Source organism: Aptenodytes forsteri, unplaced genomic scaffold, assembly GCF_000699145.1.
Source record: "Aptenodytes forsteri isolate BGI_AS27 unplaced genomic scaffold, ASM69914v1 Scaffold492, whole genome shotgun sequence".
Classification (NCBI taxonomy): Eukaryota; Metazoa; Chordata; class Aves; order Sphenisciformes; family Spheniscidae; genus Aptenodytes; species Aptenodytes forsteri.
Genome location: NW_008794172.1, coordinates 1,269,794 through 1,287,203, shown reverse-complemented (window position 1 = coordinate 1,287,203; position 17,410 = coordinate 1,269,794). Strand labels below are relative to the sequence as shown.

Genomic DNA, 17,410 nt, shown 5'->3' with positions numbered 1-17,410 from the left:
AGGAAGAGACCTGGGGACCCGGGCTTGCCGCCGGAGCAGGATTCGGAAGGTAAGGGGGGCCGGCGGGTGGAGGGACGGATGGGGTTGGTGGAGGCTTCTGGGCAGGGACCAGGTCCTCCCCCCGCGCCTCCGCCCCCACCTCCTCGTTTCGCCCGGCGTCTCCGTCGCCGGAGCATCCTGCTGTCCCTCCCCAGCGCTCCGCCGAGGTAACCGCTCGCTTTTCATGCAGACCTCTTCCAGGACTTGAGCCAGCTCCAGGAGACTTGGCTGACAGAAGGTAGGCTCCTTCCCCTTGCTCTGTTTTGTTTTGTTCGCCTTTCAGTTGTTTGTCTTTTGATGTTTGGACTGCTCCTTTGCTTGGTTTTCCTAGCTCCGAAGGTTATTTTTTTCTTCAGACTTGCCAACCTCTGGCTTGTGTAAATGAAGACGCATGAATCAGGCTATTGTGCTGGGTATTTACTTGTGAATGGAACTTGGCAGTTGGCCTGCTTTCCTGCTTACAATTTTCGTTTCAGGCTACTTGTAACTGGTTTGATTTTATGCTAATTTGTCACTTATCTTTGTTGGTTGCCAGAATGCTGATATTTTTTTAAACAAACAATAAACTATTCTTTTAATTTGGGGAACAAAGTGCTTCTCTTAACCCCCCTTTTTTTTGTTCTTTAAGATTAATTATTTGAAGGGACTTTCCTGGAATTTACACACTGTTCAGTTTGGTGTCTAAATTGTTTTGCCTTTTGACTTCAAGGAAAAGAAAACTTAAAATCCCAGGGAGTCCCGTTAATTCCAAGTGAAACTAGTTTTAAGCAGTATGGTGAATTTGCTCTAATTCCAGTACTACAAATGATCCATTTTCTAGAAAATTCAAAACATATTTTAAAGTACAGACTCTTGATAAATATAAAAGTACTTACTGTGATATAGGTACTTAACAAATATTTAACAATAATAATATAAAAATATGCATGGCATTTTGAGCAGGGTTATTTCCCCTAATTTTACTATAAGTGAAGGACAATGCTGTCAAACAGGGTTTTTTTGGTTTTTTTTTTTTAAGCCTCAAAAAGGTATTTGCCAACTAAGTAAGATTATTAAGGGGGGGAAAAAAAAGTGTTTTATGTTCATTTCAAACTGAAATGGAATTACATTGATCAGGCAGTATTCAGGAGTGTGAGGATTGTAAGGATGCAAGAGGAATTACCTGGAGGCTGTTCCAGGATTGAAACACTCGCCTAACTTACATAAGAGCAGAAAAATAGGTATTAATTGTTGGTCATCTAACAGATCTGAATGTGCACACATGCTTGAGACTGGTTTCTCTTAAATCTTAAAAAACCTTGAGCTGCCAATAAGATAAGTTTGCCTCAGAATTGATTTCTGGTAGACTTTCAATTTTAGGCTTTCTAATATTTGATAATATTTTTAGCTCACTAATCTAAAGAATTTGCATATAAGCTCTTACAATATGTTTGTCAGCAGCAGAGTGTTTGTAGAATGAATTCATAAGTACCCTGGGGTGAAGGGAAGGTCACACATGGTCTCACAGCACTGTATAGAAAGAGATAATCTGCTATTATACGTGATCAGTAAATGATAATGCAAACTCTATTACATGTTTTTAGAGTATAGGAAGATATCTTTTTTTTTTTATAGCTCATAGCATCTAGTCAGAGTCCAAGTGAAATCCTTGGGAAATTCAATTCATGTTTTAATATTCTAGCTTATGATTTTAGACCACATATATGGGGAACTACTTTCTCCCATGGTGACTCCCATTTCCAGACTTTTAACAAACAAAGTTGCCCTCCGAAGCAAACTATCGTTTGTTTTTCTGTATTCACTAGTATGTCAAATCATTTTCACCATTCAGGAAAACAATTTTTTTTTATTAATGTCTTGTACATGTCTATATGTTAACATTTGTTCACGAGATGAAGGCAACTGAAAACTTAAGAGTACCTTCGTAAACAATGCAGAAGAAAAAGAAAAGAAAGTGAAAATATGAAATATGTTATTTATTCTCTGCCTCTACCACATTTAGTTAAGAAATTTAGCTATTTTATTTACAGTTCTTGGTGTTACTTTTGAAATAAAAGAGAAACAAACCTAGGAAGGAAGCAAACTGGAAATATAAATTCACAACAAGCAATCAGCCATATGAAAAATGTTAACAAATTTAAACCACATATACATGCGGATGTATATGTATGTATATGCGTCAATATATATATATTTGTGTGGTTTCATTCATAGGGGTATTTCTTTGTTAGCTTTTTAGAATATTTTTAATAGTGTCAATTAACACCTGATTTCTCCTTTGCAGGGTAAAAGAATAATGTCTGCATATAGATGACTCTTAAAAGAAACAGATGCTGAAAAATCCTAGGCCTTGTTACTAAAAATCTAAAGTTTTCCTCTACACCATTTTTACCAGAATCTGTTAGAATGCAACAATGCGAAGCTGGCAGTTGATAACTGTATGGAACTAATTTCAAGCCAAATAATTTATAAAAGTGATTTGGCATTCAGAGAAACAAAAAAACTTCCTTGGAGAAAAGTTGCACAGGAATTATCTGTGCTGATTGCAAGGAGGAGAGATGCACTTCTTCTTTGTGTATCCTTAGCCAGAGAGCTTTAGTTAAGGTGCTCCAGATCTTGAAAGCGATGTGGGAGATGGTGAAGCACATGTTGATACATGCAGTCTGAGTGACTAAAATAAGCCCGGGGTTGGGCTTTAAATGTCTGATTAGGTATCCCATTTATTTTAAATATAGATGCTGGTTTGGGGAGAACAAGAAAATGTCTATCTGTATTGCAACTATATGAGGTAGATAATGAATATAAAAATTTATTTTTTTTTTTCTGGCAACTGGTACTTTAGCCTTCTAGTACAGGACTGTAGCTGTCCGCAAGCATCACTGTCTAGCAGTAAGGCTGCATGCGCTCACTCCAGCCATGCCCTTCATTTCACATCTTTTCTGTGGTCTATTGCCTTTAGTATGTAATTCTCTTAGTGAGATTGTCAGCAATGTGATAGACAGTAGTAGCCTCAGGGCAGTAGGCTGTGAAATCCAAGTTCAGCTCATACAGTGTGATCCCCGTTATATCTTCTATTACAATATTGCTTTTTAAAGATAATTCATAAAATGAATTTTGTAGGGTTTTTTTCTGTTCCCCACCTTTTATCGCTTATATTTCCAGTTTGTTGTCATACAGGTTATTTTAAGGAACAGTGATTGCAGTGCAAAGAGCTTGGCTAGTTCCATTCTAATGGCAGTGGCCTGTTGTTAATGTAGTGTTATTCCCTAAAGTTAATTTTTGGTATGTCTTGTCCAGCTTAGCTTCAAGTGACTGAGGTTAGTGGGCTTCCGTTCCTCATGTCCCTTTGACTACATCACCTTTGCTTTAGAGCTGAGAGAGTGCGATCTTTTGTCCACTCTGCACTAACAAAACCTCTAGGTTTGTCTGTTATGTACTAGCAGCAGCATTTGTTTCAGCAATAGTTTGTGAGGGATTTTGTGAAATAACAATCTGCTGCAAGCTCTCCCTTCCCTGCGGTAAAAGGGACATAAAATTAATTGTTAGAAGTAATAAACTATTTGAACATGACATGTGCTATGGTTTGGGTTCTCCCCACAGTTTCTCCCAGGGCACAACCAAAAGCTTAGTTCTTTTTCAGACCTGAATTTACCACATTAGTTGCTGACTCTGGGTAATGGAGGACTGCTCAGGAGGTGGACTGAGGCCATATCTGAGCTAGGCTCTGAGTAATAGAGGCAAAAATAGCTGTGTGTTAAAATACGGGCTAAATTCTGATTAGTAATGCATTCCTGACATCAGGATGGTGTGCCTCTCTTGCTTCCTTAACATCTTTTCTTTCTGTGGTAGGGAAGAATGCAAAGGTATTTGTAAATAAATACAGATGCTGCTGTCAGGGAGAAAGCCAGATTGGATCACTTGCTTTGGTGTCCTATTGCTTAAGGATGTGATTGAGATGTGCTTCAGCAAAACCATATGTTCTAGACTGTGTGTAGGCTGTCCAAGTGTACTGTTCTGTCTTGCTTATATAGCTCTTGCAAAGGAAAGATAGGCACAAACCATCTTGTAGAATGGGGCAAGCATGCACAATTATATTTACAGTTGGAAAATCTGAATGAATTGTTCCCTCTGTGAATGTGTGAGGGCAATGTTGATTAAGGCTTTTCTCAGGAAATAAGGGAAGCAGGAGCTAGAGGAGACTGTGTAGTTGATTGCTCTGTGAAATCAGAACACCACCTATTACATATACACTGTGAAATCAGAACACCACCAATTACATATACACTGTTTCAACACAGGAATTTTATATAATAGCACTATGGACTATTATAACATTTGATTTTGTATGTTGGAATGATCTCTCAAGGACAGATCTTGTACCTTGCTGAGTCAACCTGTAGGTGAAGAAGGACAATAAAATCCTTTTTCTTCCACTGTGCCATTTCATTGTCTTAGTATATATTTTGCAATGGCTTCAATGCAACTCAGACATGGGCTAAGGCCACATTGTGGTAGGTGATCCATGAACAGAACGATCTAAGCTGGAGATCAGAAAAGGCAGGCAGCTATGTATAGGCAGATGAGGAATTTGCATGAATGATGCCATAAGAGTGAGCACAGCTGCCAGTCTTCACCGGGTACCAGCTTCCAACCACTGTTACATCTTTCATAGGCATCACAGGAAGAAGAATTCTGATATTTTAAGTTTTAATTTAAAATCAGTATTTACTCTAGGAAGTGATGAAACATACTGTGAAGTACATAACGAAAGACTCTTTTAGTGCCTCCATTTTGGATGTTGTGGGAAACTCTATCCATGTGGGCTTTACAGCTTTTGCAAAGTCTAGTCTTTCATGTAAATCAGAATAAATATGATCCCCTGAGTTATGAAGAGGCATCAACTTACAAAGTGTGCTGCTGACTTTTCAAGTCAACAGACAAACACATGTGAGCCTCACCAGTTTGTCTAAAGGAGGCATTAAGCCTGAAGCTTCTTAACATTGAGATACTAATGTTGTTAACTATTTCACTGCTTACCACATTCAGCAACATCCTGTTCCAGTGAGGTAGGCTGTTCCAAGGTAAATGAGGCCTCTGCAGATTTTCAGATATCTTTGTTAGACAATCTTTGAAATACTCAAATATCTTAGACCTTGCTGTTATTCTTGGAGTTGTACTACCAATGCTGTCCACAGAGCAGATGCCTAGAAGTAAGCTTTACTGCACTGATTTGTGGGGAAAGAGCAGCTGTTTGCTGTCAGGTTCTCAATGACTACACCAGCACTTCCTCTTACATTTCCCATTTGCAAAATCACACATACATGCAAGGCACTATTAACCATTTCCCTCTCCTGCTACCGGATAACTTTATTTTTTTCTTCTGAAATGTTCTCCTTCTGCTGACTTACAAATTGTAGCCTATTCCACTAGTGCCAAGCTATCCACTGCTTCTGGAGCTACTGAAAAGATCGTGTATGAAGGCATAGATGTTTCCTGTTCTGCTCATCACTTTGGCATAGCCTTTCCAAATTCATCAGTTGGTAGTTGTTTTTCCCTATGCTAAATGCTTAAAAATCCCTGAATGTTACGTTTCTAATGAAAACTGTGGACCCTGAGCTAATAAACTTGCTGTTGTCCTTATTTCCAAGGTAAGGGAGAAAACAGCCTGACAGTTTCCAAGAGGTGAATCTGAGGCGGAAGAACTGTATTCTTTAATCCCAAAGGGAAACTATCTTTAGTCACTAAAGTTCATCCCAGCAGAAAGCTCAGATCTTTCCTGCATAGACTTATTTCTGCCTTACTGTAAATTATACCATACAAAGTGCCAAATCTAATTCTCTTTCTCTCTCTCTCTCTCTCCCGCCTCCTCCCCTCCTTCCCTCCCTCCCCTGGCAGCTCAGGTTCCAGACAGTGATGAGCAATTTGTGCCTGACTTCCATTCAGAAAACTGTAAGTAGCATGGGGGTGATCACACATCTCAGGGGAGAAGGGCAGGATACACTTAAACCAAACAAATACATAAATGCAACACACAGACATTGAGGCTAAAGTACTCATTTTATTTCTACATTGTTGTGACGGTGACAAAAAAAACAGGCTAACTGTCCACATCTGGACAATGCAAAAGTGTATTTGGTGGTGGTAACTACCACAGTCCCTTATGCAGAGTGGTTTCAACAGATGTGTATTTTAGTTGGTGTATTTGTGAATAATTCGGCACCCCTGAACAGCTAAGAAAATGCATTACTATGACAATCAAAGGTAAAATTTGTGCTATCACTCCTCCCAAAGCAAAAGAAATTGGACTGTACATGGAATTACAGGTGCTGTGTCTCCTGCATGGTGCTTTTTTTGGGTTCTGCTCACCTGTGTGGCCTCTGGCTGAGCATCTGCTGCCAGCATGGCCTCTGTGAGATGATGGTCCTGTCTGCTGCCTGCCACAGCATGAGGGCACAGTATCCCTGAAGAGATGTGCTCGCTAGCCTGCTTGCTCTCTGTTCTTAGGAACTATCTACTGGACAGATTGCATGTGTTTGCACAGGAGTGTACAGACTGTACCACAAATGTTTGCTCTGAGAACTGGTCAAAGCACTTCACCATACAAAGGAGCTGAATGTTGCACAGGTACAAGTGTACATATAGGAACCTTCCATGCAATGGCCATGCAACTCTTCCTGCTTTTCTCACACTGGGCCTGTTTCAGCTGGTCCTCGGAGCATGCCACCGTTTTATTTGGAAGCTGATGCTGGGCTCAGACTACATGCCTGAAGTGAATACAGGCTTTTCTGAATAGCTCTGTGTTGCGAGCAGCTGCAGGAACCTGGAGCCTGACTTTTGACAGGCACGTCAAGGCTACAAGAAGACGCCTCACTGTTCCCTGGGCATATACATGTCTGGCAGCTAACTGAGAGTAGAGATGTCCATTTAAAGCTGGTGCAGTCAACTTTGGTGCCCTTCCTATGCTGATACCCCTCTCTGCCCAGGACAGTTTTCCCCATGAAAACTAAAATGAAGCACTTGTAGTGGTTGTTCTTGTCTACCTCCTTCCCCTGGACTTGGCCTTGCAGCACAGCCAGGCTTGGTCTGAGTCATATATCTTGTTTCTTCCTCTTTTTGACCTAGAACTGAGGAGAGGGCTGGTCCCATGTTTCACTCTGAATGAATGAGCCAGTTGTAATGTGATAGCCTGCTCCAGCTATTAGGAGCCGGAAAGAACTGGCTGCTCCTAGCACATCTAGCTTCTTGAAACTTCAGTGTACTGGACAAGAGTAATTTGTTTTTTTTTTTCCCCCTGAGACTCAGCCGACACGTCGGCATTTTTAGATGGGTTCTATATATCTGTTTACTCCGTACATTGAAAAGAACTGCTGCAGACAGAAGGGAAATGGATGCCCCAGGCATAGAAAGACCCTTTTCTCTTTTGACCCTTCCCTGGGCCTGGGCTGTTTGCACAGATGCAGGAGTGTCATGCTTGGGATACTGAATGCATCCCGGGTGTGGGGCAGGCCCGCTGGGTCAGCACACTCACACCTGCCATCAGTTTGGACAGTGCCAAGAGCTGTTTGTGAACAGGCCCCTCTGCTATGATTGATGGCAGCCCCAGGATTGGCTGTGGGAGCCAGTTGTCCCTGAGAAGGAGTAGGAGCCAGAAACAATATGAGGCTCTGGTATCTTATGGATTTCTTTATGTATATTGATTCTGCCAAGCTGTTTGGATCCTTTTGGGTGCTGGTATGATGTAAAGATGGGCTTTTCTGGTGTAGGCTGAAACCAAAGGCAGGCAAAAGGAGTCAGGTTTGGGTTGGTTTTTTTTCCCCTCTTGCTGAGAAAATTAATTTTGGGGAGGGATGCTTGCCGTAGAAAGTGGCCTTAATATCCTGTGCTAAGAGAGACAGCAGCAGCCCTTTCTCCAGCCCTTTTGATAGTTGCTTGCTGCAGCACTTCTGAAGGGACAATTAATCCTTTATGTGAGGGAGAACTGGCTTGAGGATGGCTGGTGCACATACAGTTCAGGTCAGTCCTGAAATAAACTCAGCAAAAATATGAGGTATTAACACATCAGGATGTTACTTTCCATCCTTAAAACTAACCACAGCTCTGAACATCCCAGGCTTTGTAAGCAACATCGTGTCAGCTTGAAGAGGTGGGAGTAAGCTGGTGAAGGACTGGAGCTAGCCTTATTAAAAGCTTACAGTTTTGATTTGGAGGACAGATCTTTCCCTTGTTTGAAAAATGAGCCTAGATCTATGTACCTTTCTGGGGTTACTTTTCTTTGCTTCCTAAGTGTCAGTGACCTTCTAACAGCAGCAGCAGAGCCCAGAGGCAAAGGTAGAAGATGCTTACCACGTCCTTCAGCCAGGATAAGCTTTTCTGAGGAACTAGCAAAGGAAGTTTTGCTCCCTGCTGGATTTAATTAGGCATAAGAAGTAACAATACCCACATCCTACTTCCTGGTGCTGTAAACCGCAACCCACATTTGTTATTCATGAAACTCTAACCAGCCCAGAAATACCCCTCCTCGTCTGCACCAGGCCATGACCACAGACCAGTGCACTGAAAATGAAAAGGAACCTTTTTACTTTTTTCCTGGACTGTCACTGATGTTTTGGATGAGCAGAGCGGTTATAAGATTCCCCCAATATGTTGGACTGTTAGCATAGAAGAGATTCAACAAAGGGAAACGTGCATTTGGAAATTAATGGGTAGCTGCTGAGTGCCAGCATGGCAGCCTCCTGCCCAGGAATCGCAGTATCATGTAGAAAGGCCTGGCCTTTTTCCTGAGCCCTAAAGTATAAACCTGATACAATTAATGAAATTAGATACATCAAAGAGAGGCTACTGAGAGGACTGCAAGCTGCTCTTTGAACTTTGAGGTATATTATAGTGAAAGCAAGGACTTGGAAGTCAGACTTCTGTTTTGTACTGTGCTTTAACACTGGTGCAGTTCCTTTGGAAAAAGGATTTTAGCTATCTAAATTGGTTAGGTGCTTCTGAAAACACTACTTGTGTAAGTTGTCTGTGAGCGAGTTAGCCTGGTGACAGCCTGTAATAGTATGCAATACATATAATAGTATTTTCCCACAGAAAACCTTCAGGTTTTGTAGCTATGTCTACAAAAACCTTACATTTATTGTCCTACAATACTATCAGGAAATCTACAATGTGTCATCATATTAGTGCATTATAATATAATGCAGTGCTACATGGTAATGCTACTCACAAGACATGCTTACCAGGTATGTCAATGAAAGAGCATTTTGCATGATGCAAATCAAAACTTTGCTTTTATGTGTTGAAAAATAGAGTATGTACATGCATTTCATTATTTATGAAATAACAGAAAATGTCTGTCCCAGCCCTCAACAGCTTAGGAAATATCCACTCTAAATCCTTTTCAAAGTGCTCTGGATTATCACAGAGCATGTTAACACTACCTTAGATTTGCTTTTTTAAGGTTGATGTATCATACAAACCTTACTAAACCAAGGGCAGAGCTCAGGAAAGTCCAGTGAACAGTTGTGCATATTGGTATTTTGTTTCTCTCAGAGCCAGCTGAACAAGGACAAGGTGGTGGCATCTCAACTGACTTTTTACTGGCTGATAAAAATATCTCTCCATAAACAAGAAAAGTGTCAACTTGACCTTTCATTTCTCTCCCACAGTAGCTTTTCACAGTCCTCCTGCTAAGATTAAAAAGGAGCCGCAGAGTCCCTCCTTGGACCCCACACTGTCCTGTAACCATAAGCAGCCATTCCAGTACCACAATGGCGAGCAGTGCCTTTATGCCAGGTAACACAGCTTACACAGGGAAGGGACAGGAGGTGTTATGAAATCAAGTGCTACTGCCTTATCTAATAATGAGGTGTTATGACAACAGTCTGGTCTGTCTGCTGGGTAAGGGCAGTGCACATGTGCTGCAATACAAATTAACCAGTGGGTCAGCTCATGGCAGCCTGCTTAGACTGCCATTTATTGCACTGGATAGATCAGACCTGTGTAGAGTAGATCTGGGCTTGCCTCTTTTCTTCTCCCTAGTGCTGTTCCTCAGCTGTTCTGATGCTGAGAGCAGTCTTGACATCTGTCATGTGCCCCTCTCTCCCCATTGCTTTCCAAAATCTGTCCCGCGAGGAGCTCCCTGACACCATTGCCCACAGTCCCAGCTATTTGCCTGAGTTATAGTATGGCTTCTTCGGTACAGACACCTTCTCCAGTTTTCTGCTTGAAGGGTTATTGCTATTGTGCATGGGGGCAACCAATAATCAAAAAGGAAGGAGTTTGTGCTGGGAGTTTTCTGGCCTAGGTGGCTGCACAGAGGGAGAGCGTGTCTGCCTGTGACACGTTCTCCCCAGGTACTGCCACAAGTCCTTCTCGGAGAACTGTAATGCTCCAATATCTGTTTGACTGTCCCAGTGCCTATGATCAACCCAGACAAGTTGGAATCAAGTCCCCCAACCCAGGAACCCCGATACAGTCACCGCTCCAACAGTTTCCTAGGCAGGACAGGAGCTTCCTGACCCCTGCGGGGCCACCCCACCCCACGTCCAGCTGTGGATACCTCAACGAAAACAGGTGAGTTACTGCCAGGAGGAGGCAGCCCCTGGCAAGAAGGATTGCCCTCCTTGGTGATTCAGGGAGGAGGGGCTGCAGCATCCAGATTAAAGTGCTCAGTTTCCAGCAATCACAGGATCTCCCCCATCCAAAGTACCTGGGACCCACCACTGCTGCCTAGGGTTTGAAGAAGTCTATAACCTTAAGCCCGTCAGATTCTGTGAATGATGGGCTGTGTAGCTGCCCTTGGAAACATCTTTCACTGGCGTCCCTTCCTTGCCCCAGCTATGCATGCAGCTCCTACAGCCCTAATAACAGGCTGAGGCCGAGGAAGTTTTTGTCCCTCAACCAGCCCTGCACCAGGGCTGAGATCAGAGGGCCAAGAAAGCAGCCACCCCATGTCCTCTCCCCTCTTCTAGCTCTGCGTACCAGCCACCTGTGGAGATGTGCCGTTCCTTCCCCTCCTCCCAGGGCATGGCTCAGGAAGACCCCATTGCCTACCAGCGCCAGATGTCTGAGCCCTGCCTCCAGTACCCTCATCAGGGCTTCAAACAGGAGTACCATGACCTGCGGTATGAGCAAGCAAGCCAGGCGGGCAGCAGCAGTCAGTACCCAGCAGCTGTGGTGATCAAGCAGGAGCAGGTGGACTACGTGTATGACTCAGGTAGGCAGAACTAGCTCTTTTTAGCAGGGCCTGTTGTGACAGGACAAGGGAGAATGGCTTTAAACTAAAGGGGGGTAGATTTAGACTAGATATAAGGAAGAAATTTTTTATGCTGAGGGTGGTGAAACACTGGAACAGGTTGCCCAGAGAGGTGCCAGATCCCTGGAAACATTCAAGGTCAGGTTGGACAGGGCTCTGAGCAACCTGATCTAGTTGAAGATGTCCCTGCCCACAGCAGGGGGGTTGGACTAGATGACCTTTAGAGTCACCTTCCAACCCAAACTACTCTATGATTCTACAGTTCTGACTGCATAAACCAGGCATCAATGGGGGTAAGCAACCTTGTGGGTGAACATCCATCACTGGTGGTCTTTGGGCTTTGAAACAGTACTACTTCATCTTCAGGAGCGTCTGTGGTCTGGGAAACTGGCTGCATAGCAGGAAATGCAAACAGTTTTGTCTGTTTACTGCATCTAAGAGAAGGCTGGGACATACACTTTCCATACTGTGTTCTGAGAAGGACTTTCTGGTAGATAGTGGAAAGCTTTAACAAGATATAGGAGCTAGAAGGTGATGTTAAACCCATTCAAACTAGATTAAAGGCATGCATTTTTTTTTTCCAAGGGAATAAGTAGCATTGGGGAGAAACAGTTTTGTCTGTTTACTGCATCTAAGAGAAGGCTGGGACATACACTTTCCATACTGTGTTCTGAGAAGGACTTTCTGGTAGATAGTGGAAAGCTTTAACAAGATATAGGAGCTAGAAGGTGATGTTAAACCCATTCAAACTAGATTAAAGGCATGCATTTTTTTTTCCAAGGGAATAAGTAGCCATTGGGGAGACTCTCAAAATTCATAATTAGCCCACTCACACCATCAGAAATGGAGAAAAGGGCGTTCCCAGTTTCACAGGGTGTTTTTGTCTTCAGAGGGATGTGTGAGCTGGTAGGCAGTAGAAAGGGAGAGAAGTGAGGTCAGCTTTGAAGAAATTATACTGCAAACGTTCTGTAAATGGCAGCAGAAAGGAAGGAATCAAAATCTTGGAGCTCGTACAGAAAAACTGTCTCAGATCCCTGCAGCAGGAGGGGACCTTCAAGCAGCGGCAGAGGAAAGCTGCTCTGGGTGCAGAGATTGCGCTGCACAACCCTGAGCTGCAGCTCGTGACACTGTCTGGCCCTGTGCCTTTTCCCTGACTGGCAGCAGAAGAATTTAATTCACAAAATGGAGGCAAAGATGCAGCTCTCCCAGCCTAGCTGGTGAGTGTCAGCTTTCACTGCTGCGGTCTCTCACCAGCAGCTGACACCCACTGGAAACTCGCCGCAGCAGGTCACAGAGAGAGCTGATGCCCCATTTTGGAGCTTACCATGCAAGATAAACCAGCTTTGTTCTGACAAACAGATCTAAAAGTCTAAAACTAAAACAGTCTAAAGAGACTTGGGTGGCTAATAATAAACTGGTCCAAGGACAGGCATAAGCGCAGAGCGGGATCTGGGTTGACTCAGCTAAGTGCAAGCGTGCAGCTCTGTGTCTCTTGTAGTGTCAACCTTCACCTGCTACTTCCCATAGAAACAGGGCACACAGAGCAGATAGCAGAGATTTCAGAGGATCACAAGAGAAAAAATTTTATAATTCAAAAAATTACCTGATCAATCAGGTAATCCTCTTATTTTTCCACAAGGGATAAATCTTATTTTTTCAGCAGACCTGTCCAAAGACTTGCTACCCTGACACCACAATACCCTCTTCTAGAGGGAATGTTACATGTGGTTTCCTGGTATTTTAATGGACATTTTGAGTTGTTTCCTTTAGCAGAAATAAATACATAAATAAAATGCTCCTATGAGGGTATAGAATCCACCACCGTGGCTATGCTGATATTACACTTTCACTGGGTACTTCTGTCCAGACAGGGGAAGAAAATGTGCAAACCCAGAAGAATGCTTTTTGTAAGAGTAGTTTACAATTGTAATAATACACAGTCAGTCACCTCAGAGTACCCTTCTGCCCTTAGCATCAGCAAAATGTCTGCTGAAAGCAACGGCTATACACAGGAGTATGAGGGAAACGTAAGGTAAATCTTTCCAAAGCTCCCAGTTACAGCTTCCATTTCAGCTGTGGACAGCAAATAGGTTTGATTCAGAAAACACAAGATACAGAAGATATAAATTGCAGTGCCCAGGCAACAATATATGCTGCACAGAGATCATGAAAAGACTTTCTGCTTGTTTTCAAACTCAGGCTATTTTTTCCTTTGTCTTTTCTCAACTGTTTGTGAGAATGCCCTATCATGATGTGAAAAAGCCAAGGAGACTTAAGACATCTGAAGTGACATTTGTGAGACACTGTCTGTAGTAAACATTCAGATGCTGCCGCTTTCCATTATCATCATCATAGTACCCCTGGAAAAATGTAATGCCTTCTCACCTCTGAAAACAGTAGCAGAGTGCATAGTTATCTTAAACTAAGATGAGGGAGAGGTGTCATAAAAATTTAGCCTATTGTCCAAGATTTTGTATTGAGTGGTGCATAGGTGACTGGCTATCCTGGCTACTCTGAAGGAAGTCATGTGATAGTACCACAGAAATTTACTAGTGTAATTCATGATTGGAAGCATGAGGAAGACGAAGTTGTGGTGGGATGGCTGAGACATAAAAAGTTATCAGTCTGCCATTAACCCTTTATTTAAGAAGGCCCTAAGAGGACATTGGTTAGACAGCTGCACTTACCTATCCACCTCCGGAGAGCAAGATCATTCTGCCTCCTGTGCTTTTTAATTAAATGAGCTTGTTAATTGTTCTGTAGATGTTCCTGGCTGCCCTTCCATGTACATAAATGTTGAGAGTTATCCAAGCCATTCAAATACAGAAGATACATTAGGTAAGAAACTCAGTGACTGTCGTCTTTTCCCTGCATTGCATTGCCCTCTAGTACTACCCTGTCTTTGTCTATGACTGCCTATGTTGCTTTCTCTTTCAGGCTGCAGCTATGACAAGCAGATGAGGTCCTTTACTGATGATGTCTGTGTTGTTCCAGAAAAATATGAAGGTTGGAGAAAGAATGGCTTCCAGTTTGGGTGTAAGATAGGGTTATCCAGCATCTTTGCTAGCCACTTGACCACTGTCTACATAGTTCGTTACACTGTGTTCTTGCAGGTGTGTTAGCTGTGGTTCATACCTGGCTTTTTGGTATCCTGTTTCTTGAGCTTTTTTAGCAGCAAACAGGCCTTCTAGCATAAGTAGCTTAATTGTGAGGTTCATCAGAGCTCCTCTTGGAAGAGCTGCTGGTGAATTGGCCACTCTGTTTTATATGAACTGAAATAGTCCAGGTAAACATTTGTGAAATGTGCCTTTTTTTTTTTTTCCCCCCTTCTTTTTGCAACTGTTTTTGCATTGTTACCCTTAGAAACGCCTTGTTTGTTCTTCTCAGCAGGAGACATCAAGCAGGAAGCCGGAGGGTACCGGGAAGGACCTCCATACCAGAGACGGGGATCTCTCCAGCTCTGGCAATTTCTTGTGGCTTTATTGGACGATCCAACCAATTCTCACTTCATTGCCTGGACTGGTAGAGGGATGGAGTTCAAGCTCATTGAGCCAGAAGAGGTGAAACCATTTAGCTTCTCTGCAGGCTCAGGGGGAGCAGCCACTGTTTCTGAGGCTGCAAATTCTCAAGAGGCTTTTCCTCTGCCCTGTGAAGGCTTCTGCCTACCAGTGGTACTCACTAGACCCTGCAGCAAGTCAAGGTTTTTAGATGAGGTCAAAACACTTGGGTGACACAAATATCAGGTTTAAGAAAGGCTACTTGTAAGTTTAGAGTCTCAGCAATGCAGTCAGTCAAATTACCCACTGTCTCCACTTCCCTAGACATTTCACTCTCAAGCTTGCAGTAACTTGTGCTGTCTTATCACGCTTCATGCTTGAGGCTGACATTGAGGTTTGGAGTTTTGAACCCTACTGGTTGCAGAAGTTTTCATAAAAATCTGGAAGAAACTATGTCCTAGTCTAAATACATTTTTATATCAAAATGACGTTAACGAAGGTATAATTTCTAATGCTGCATGTTCCAAAAACCCCAATGATATCTGACAATATCTGGGAGATGTATCTGTAATATCTGTTCATATCTTGCTCCAATCAGAGCTGCGTTTAGCACTGTTCTTGCTGCATATCAACCTTTGCGGGCACTTTCAGTCCAGAGTTGTTTTGGTGAGCTGGCATATGCTTATAACAGATTTCTGAGTCTCATGGACAAAGCTGAAAATCATGTAGCAGGAGGAAGAAAGGCACATGGGTCTTCCATTGGAGGTGTTCCCTCGTACTTGGGCTCCTGGTAAACGTGATTCTTGAAGATAAAGTGTAGCATAGGGTGAAGCAGTCCTTTAGCATCCTCAAGCTTTCAGAGTGCTGGAGACTGAGGAGAAGTGGTGACAGCAAATGAGCTCTGTAGTGGCAAGGAGAATGCCTCTCTGTGATATAGGGTACTTCAGTTTAAGTTCTACTCCTCTTGTTGAAAAGCTGCTAAATAATTATTGTTTGAGTCTGTTGTTTAAATGTTGTAAATATTTGTATGTGTTGTGGCACCATTCCTCAAAAAAGAATCAGCTGGATAATGTCCTTTTGCCCTTGGGCTGGGTTCACAGACATTCATGCACTTTGATGCTTTATTCTACAGGTAGCCAGGCTGTGGGGTATCCAAAAGAACCGTCCAGCCATGAACTATGACAAATTGAGCCGATCCCTTCGCTACTATTATGAGAAAGGCATCATGCAGAAGGTCAGTTTGCAAAGCAGATGCAGTTTTTATGCCTTTAGTGATGCTTCTCTTGTTAGAGACAGGAAGTCTTACAGGTACAGAATGTACTTGAGCTAGCTAGGCATCCTGAGCTTTCTTTCCCCATAACTTCTCTTTGTAGCAGTTAAATCAGGAATGTGTAAAGGAGCTGAATCTAGGCAACATATGGGAAATAAAACAAAGGGGAATCATGATGTCTTTCTTTTTCTGTATGTGTCTGCAGTCAGGAGAGTTGGCAATTATGCAGCTGCAAGGACATATAATCAGCCTGGACCTGCTGTTGGTGAGAGAAAGGCTGCCTGGGGGTTGGTCCTATGTGGTAGGGACGGTCTCTTCCAGATCCAGGGCACTGGAGAGGATAACCGTGAGTGTAATTATGTCGCAGTACAGACTGGTCAGGGACTGTTGATGCTGTTGCTACCTGGACAAAGAGTCAGCTAGCAGCATCCCATTTCCCAGGAGCTGTTCCAGGAGAGACCAGAGAAGCAGGATGACAGCACAAGGAGTTTACAACTCTGACATGTCTCAGGGCAATGGGCTAGAGCAGCCAGATGTTTTTGCAAGCCTTCTCCGCTGCTGAGGAGCATTGCCTAGTGCTGCCTGTGTGCCTGCAGCATTCATCTCATGTCTTCCCTGCAGGTGGCTGGAGAGCGCTACGTGTACAAGTTTGTGTGTGAGCCTGAAGCCTTGTTCTCTCTGGCCTTCCCTGATAACCAGCGGCCAACACTGAAGGCAGAGCTTGACCGGCAGATCAGTGAGGAGGACACAGTACCTCTTTCTCACCTGGATGAGAATGCCACTTATCTGCCGGACCTTGGGAGCCTCCCTCCACAGCTTTACAGCAAAGGCTACACATACTAGCATTGCTGGGAGCACACTGTGCCACCCTTGCTTGTGTATATAAGGAGATGTCTGGTTAGTGTTCAATCAGTATAAGCATTTTTCCAGGCCAGCCTAGGGCGGCACTAAACTATGAATACCTGCTTTGGTCAGGAAAAGTGTTCAGGTACACACATGGATAATCACCTGACAACTGACAGGGATCTTGTACACTTGCGATAAGACCCTCGTATTTGTCAGGATGGGACTCATTCTCAGCAATGCATACATCTTCCCAGCAGTGGAGCTGCAGCTTTAGCAGCATATCAGGTAATTGCTGCCTCCAGCCAGAACAAATGAGCTTGTCACAGTCCCTCTCTTTGGCGAGGGAGGAGATGCCGTCCTACTGGGCTTTTTTTTCAGATATGAGGATGCTACAATGCTGCTGCTGACTCCATTCCTCCAGTACATGTACTGAACCTCTGTATGACCTGCCCTCAGCAAGGGATAGCTCTGACCCACATGGACTCACCTCTGCAAGGCCAGTCTTGC

The 17,410-nt window shown here is 43.3% G+C and overlaps 1 protein-coding gene across 2 annotated transcripts; it reads left to right on the top strand.

Annotated features, from left to right (window-relative positions):
* Positions 1-430: 430 nt before the first annotated feature.
* Positions 431-16,900, top strand: ETV4 (ETS variant 4). Of its 2 annotated transcripts, XM_019473005.1 has the most exons (10): positions 467-495; positions 5,933-5,988; positions 9,702-9,828; positions 10,450-10,608; positions 11,007-11,251; positions 14,054-14,128; positions 14,228-14,326; positions 14,678-14,850; positions 15,920-16,021; positions 16,679-16,900. In XM_019473005.1, the coding sequence occupies exons 1-10, from the start codon at positions 467-469 to the stop codon at positions 16,898-16,900; spliced, it is 1,287 nt and encodes a 428-aa protein (XP_019328550.1). The 2 variants fall into 2 exon arrangements, with proteins under 2 accessions (XP_019328554.1, XP_019328550.1); XM_019473009.1 differs by lacking the exons at positions 467-495; positions 14,054-14,128 and adding an exon at positions 431-452 and having other exon boundaries at positions 5,935-5,988; positions 14,228-14,296.
* The last annotated feature ends 510 nt before the right edge of the window (positions 16,901-17,410 follow it).

Excerpts from the sequence above, each read along its gene's own strand:
- ETV4 (XM_019473005.1), top strand. The coding sequence starts at position 467 with ATGGAACTTGGCAGTTGGCCTGCTTTCCT. Across the intron at positions 5,989-9,701 it reads TGACTTCCATTCAGAAAACT|TAGCTTTTCACAGTCCTCCT; the intron begins GTAAGTAGCATG and ends TCTCTCCCACAG. Across the intron at positions 16,022-16,678 it reads AGAAAGGCATCATGCAGAAG|GTGGCTGGAGAGCGCTACGT; the intron begins GTCAGTTTGCAA and ends TCTTCCCTGCAG.